The following is a 5,125-nucleotide window of genomic DNA, read 5'->3' as shown; positions in this document are numbered from 1 at the left end:
GAAGGCTATAAAACCAGACACCTTCCACTGGTAATCTCAGAAGGGTTTCTATATGTTTGAGCTTTATCAGCAATAGAAACTGAGTGAACTTTCTTCTCACCGTTTACTCCTCCTCCACTCATTAGCTCCCTCCATTATACTCATTTCCTTTCATCTCATGCATCCAAGTCCTTTCATGTCTCAGAAAACTGAGCTATTCTATACCATCAACAGGAGGTACACCAGCAAACATGATATGTAATATGGTACACTAACACAGGGTGTTAATACTTTGCTTTTATTTACAGTGTTTCTGAAGTAACTCCCAGGATGCAGTGTTCATTACTGCACACAAACAAACTGAAGAATTGCTTCAGTACAAGATGTGAAAAATGTGAAATTCTGTAGATTATACAAAAAACCCAGCAAAGATTAATAGTTTTCTTAGGCAACAGATAAACAGGAACAAGAAGAATTTTAATTAATTACATTTTTTGCCAGAAGAGAGACCCCCCCCCCTTTGTGAACTATGTTCTGCGAGTTCTCCAAAACACAGGATTGACATTTAGTGTGGATTTTCCACATTACCTCCATCTACAATACATGCATATTATAAACACTCTAAATCCTACCAGTACCCCCAGAAATCTTTAAGAATAAATGATTACTGTTGTTTTTGGTTTAATATACACAGTCTTGAACACCAGCAATAAACTAGTGCTAAAGATCTGAGTATTGATTTTTTTTAAAATTATGGAAGGAATATTTCTGTCCCAAACCTTTAATGTAAAAATGTTACACAGGTGCCCCCCTGTGGACTGTTTAAAGGAACCACACACACACGAAGTTACTGTGAAGATTAGAAACAGATGTTTTGTGCAGTTTCCTTTGTTGACACTAACAAATTAAATGCTCATCACTGCCCCTTAATAAAAAATACTAAGCCATGGTTCAACTTGACGTTAACAGTAAGGATATGTTAGATTTTCGCTTGGGGGGTGGGGGGGCTTAAAGTCAGCACGTTCCCCAACATGATCTACCTTTGATCCAACTGCTCACAACAGCAGTTCTGTAGGTAAAACGTTTCCTCTTTTCTATGACACACACACTTCCAATTAAACCATAGCAAGTTTCCCCACAATAATGTCAAAACTGAAAAAATAAGCAGAGCTGTAAAGATATGCACATTGAATTACAGCATTCAAACCCTGTTAAGATGGTTAATTACAAATAAGAATCCAGATACATTTTACTCCTCACTCTTAATGAGGAAAACATTTATTATGTAGTTGTGGAAATTGCTTGAATTAGTTTGATCAAATTGATACTCAAATTACAATAATAATGGCTGATGTGGTACAAGCACTCAAAGACTAATAAAATGCACCTAAAAACAAAACTGTTTTTAGTCAGAGGATAAGTAACTACCCATTTTACCACCTTGAGCTGATCACACCATTCTTATGACAAAAACCCATAAGTACTAGCACAGCCTCAGGACACAGAAGCAATGAACTGAACAATAATTCCATGCCATAAAAGAATAAACAACCCCTTTCATGTTACAATGGTCAGGTGGACTGTGGTTCAACATGTCAGTGCATTTTACAATAAAGCTAACAGAAAACTCCTTGAGTTAGTATAATATGTAATATGGAAAGCACTGACATTATCTGGGTAAATTGCCAAAGAACTAGTAAGGCGTCAAAGGGTTAGCTTCAGTTCAATCAAATACACAATGAGGGGAGGCGTGGTTTAATCTCACCATGTTCCCACCTAGACACCTTCATGATAATTGAGTGTGCCGATTTTCTCATGCAGCCTTCTTAGCCACAGCTAGGCCAATCAGACCAGCCAATCCAGCCACACCTAGACCAATGCCTCCAACAATCGCCATACCGACCAACCCATCTATAAAAAGTAAAGGAGAAAGAAAATATTACAAGATTTAGGACATTGTTCATGCTGACAGTGCTTGTGCAAATGATGCAATGTGCAGAAGTAATTACTGAACAAGGATTGACTGGTTTTTAAAAGCTGATTTAGACTGGCATTGCTAATGCTGATATGTCCAATCACACATAAGGCCACTTTCAGAAGACCCAATTGTGCACACAAATCAGGATTGCTGACCTCTCTTCATGGCCTTGTCTATGAGTTTCTCGAGTTCCAGTGCCTGGGTGTTGCCTGGTTCATTCTTGAGTAAGGTCCTGATGTACTTCAGCCCCCTCTCATACTCCTAGACACAGCAGAGGTGGAAGGACAGTCAATCTCTGCATGACCTGAGTTTGTGAACATGTCTTTTTGAGAACGTATAAATCACCTTCAGTTTGTAGTTTGCAACAGCCAGGTAAAATAGGTAATCCCTCTGATCATCTTTGGTCCCTTTATGAATAAGCTCTGTGGAATATATGATTAATACATTTGCTTTAGTTAGGCCAAACTGATACCCAAACATTTCACTGAGGGTGGCTTGTGTGGTACACGCATTCAAAAACGCACCAATAAAATCCACCTAAAAACATGTGCATCTTTAAAAAAAAAATGCATGTGTTGTGCTCTTTGGTCTGGTGGCCAACGCAGACGTTTGCTGCCTGAAAGACCCCAGTTGGAGACCAGGTGCTCAGTCTTCTCATACACACTCAGAGAAGTTCTGCAGTATAGAACAGTAAATTCCTAATTAGTCCTCACCATCTAGGAGCACGATTCCTTTTCTGATGTCCTTGGGGTGTTTGCTTCGAATCAGACACCACGCATACTCGAATTTAGTGTCTTTAGAAACGCTACCCTTTGCCAGTTCCGCATTATATTTCTTCTCAAATTTCTGAAAACGCACGAGAGTTTAAATGTTTATAGTTAGACAACTGTGAGAATAAGTAGGTAGCTAACTAGCTAAGTTACATGTCTGTTTCCTTTCACTTTTAAACATCCATTTATTTTGTAAAGATTTTACAATAATACAGGTACACATTTCGCTTTTCAAAAACAAAATCTATAAAGTAAAAGGAATAGAAAATTAGTACTTTACCTCAAGATCTTCGGGGGCAACAACATCGTTAACAACAGCCTCCATATTGCCGGAACTGTTTCGTTTATGGTGTCGTAATCACGTCACATGACTCATGTAACGCGTCGAGCAACTTCTTTTATACGATAATGTATGAACGCGTATCGTAAATGTTTGCTTACAATGAATAACAAACAGATAAAATAATAAGGTCTTGGTTATCACTGATATGCGAATCATTACATTGCAAATGATTTATTTTGTGCTACTCGAAGGCACCCATAGAAGAATAAATGATTTTCGCGGTGCGTTCAGAGTGTGTGTGTGTGTGTGTGTGTGTGTTTTAGTGGAAATATGTATCTAAATATTTGTGTACTATCTCGCTTTCGCTTTTTTTATATATATATTTGCACATGCAGGTTTGGGATCCTACAGTGAATCATTAAACAGAATTCTTAACTTACGACAAACAGTCTGTCACGTGGATTCACAATTTAATTAAAACAATGTCAATCAGAGAGACTCCACCTGAACCTTCTGTTTTGTTCAAGGGCATCTTCAAAAGTCATCCATACATTATATGAACATATTACATTCACTTATATCATACTCACATGACTCATATGCATTACGAGAAAGTGGTTTGGTGAATTTATTTTCTCCAAACCTGCCAATTTCAGTTTTTGAGGTTATTTGTATATTCAATTATTTCAGTGTATGTTGAGACGAAACATGTAAATCTATTCTCTAATGAAAGTTGAGTCTTCTGGGAAAAGTGAGGCTGTGATTTTTTTTTTTTCTTATTCATCCTTAGCACAATTTTGTTTGGATTCTTCCTGTTAAGATTATTTCACACTGCACCAAATGATAAGCATTTTAACCACCCGTTCAGCAATCTTTGATGAAAATTTATAAGTCTACAGCTGCTTAACTACTGGCAACTTTTAAAAGCTAAATTCCACAGCTGATTTACAAAATGGAAACTTTCCTTTCCTATATCTTTTTGTCTCCAGGTCAGATGTGTGAAACCTTCTTCTGTTCATCAAGACCCATTTCCTCGGCCCCACATACCGATTTTATGTGCAGGGTAAGCAGGTCACCTTGCATGCTTCTGCTTAATTGCAAAACATGAACACTGTCAGTGACCATGTGCTACACAGAGAATGTCGAGGCTGAAGTCACCATGTACCTGAGTTTGGTCAGTTGATTTGTACATGAATGTGTTTACCACAAGTTAAATAATACACTTTTGGTTTCTGGACTGGATCAAGAGACTAAATCTGATGTGATCATTTCTTGAAAAATGAACCTCATAATTTTAGAGAAGCGTCAGCATGTCCTCACGCTATGGCAGGTGGACCTGTAATGCGTACAGTTTCGGGCCACTGGGCAGCTGAGTGTGGCTACACACCTGCAGATGGACCCCTGGGGGGATCTGTCCCTATGTGTGTCCTACTTTTCCTGTCTGGTCAAGAACCAGGTGAGTCACAACTGCCAAGAGTCTTTCCATTAGCAGATTCAGTGTAAACACTGACTAAATGGGTAGTCATAAAATGATTATTTTTTTCCATCATCATTGGCTTGAATGAGATTGTTACTCTGTCATTTGAGATTCTAAATTAAAGTCTTTTAGTCCCAGCCATCAGGGTCCCACTGCTAATTTGCTCAAAGGATTCAGCACTGAAAATCATATGTTCATTTGAGCTTTGTGTCCATACATTTGGCCCAGTATGCTCTGTTGTGCTAAAGGAGCAGTAACTGATCATATGTCACTGGTGCAGTGATGGCACATTCTTTGAGAGATTAGCTGAATATCCTTAATGATGTACAGTGATTTGCTGATTGTTTTCAGGGGGACACAAAATTTCAACTGCAGTTGTGGTTTGTGAGTGAAGCTCCTGATGGAGAGGAAAGCTTGCAGTCTGTGCTACTCTCCTGCAACCTCCAGGTGCCCTGGAGCCCACGAGAGATCCTCTGTGAGGAGAACTATATGGAGGTGCTTACGACTGGGACTAGAATGCCATTGATACTTTCTTCAAATTTGACACATCTCAAATAAAGAATTTATGTATCTGACTGCTGTTTTTCTGTTTGTCTGTCTGCAGGTGTCTGTGATGAAGCAGGTCCCCTCCAACCATA

The 5,125-nt window shown here is 38.7% G+C and overlaps 1 protein-coding gene across 1 annotated transcript; it reads right to left on the bottom strand.

The window, feature by feature from the left end:
• Positions 1-261: 261 nt before the first annotated feature.
• Positions 262-3,094, bottom strand: LOC113583641 (mitochondrial fission 1 protein). Its single transcript, XM_027020077.3, has 5 exons — positions 3,008-3,094; positions 2,671-2,803; positions 2,303-2,379; positions 2,113-2,218; positions 262-1,890 (listed from the first exon to the last, which is right to left on the bottom strand). Exons 1-5 carry the CDS (start codon positions 3,050-3,052, stop codon positions 1,793-1,795), a joined length of 459 nt encoding a protein of 152 aa, XP_026875878.1. The 5' UTR covers positions 3,053-3,094; the 3' UTR covers positions 262-1,792.
• Between the last annotated feature and the right edge of the window lie 2,031 nt (positions 3,095-5,125).

The sequence above is a fragment of the Electrophorus electricus genome, chromosome 8 (genome assembly GCF_041902795.1).
Source record: "Electrophorus electricus isolate QZ-2024a chromosome 8, ASM4190279v1, whole genome shotgun sequence".
Taxonomy (NCBI): Eukaryota; Metazoa; Chordata; class Actinopteri; order Gymnotiformes; family Gymnotidae; genus Electrophorus; species Electrophorus electricus.
The sequence above is the reverse complement of the archived record's forward strand: the minus strand, read 5'-3'. Positions and strand labels throughout refer to the sequence as shown.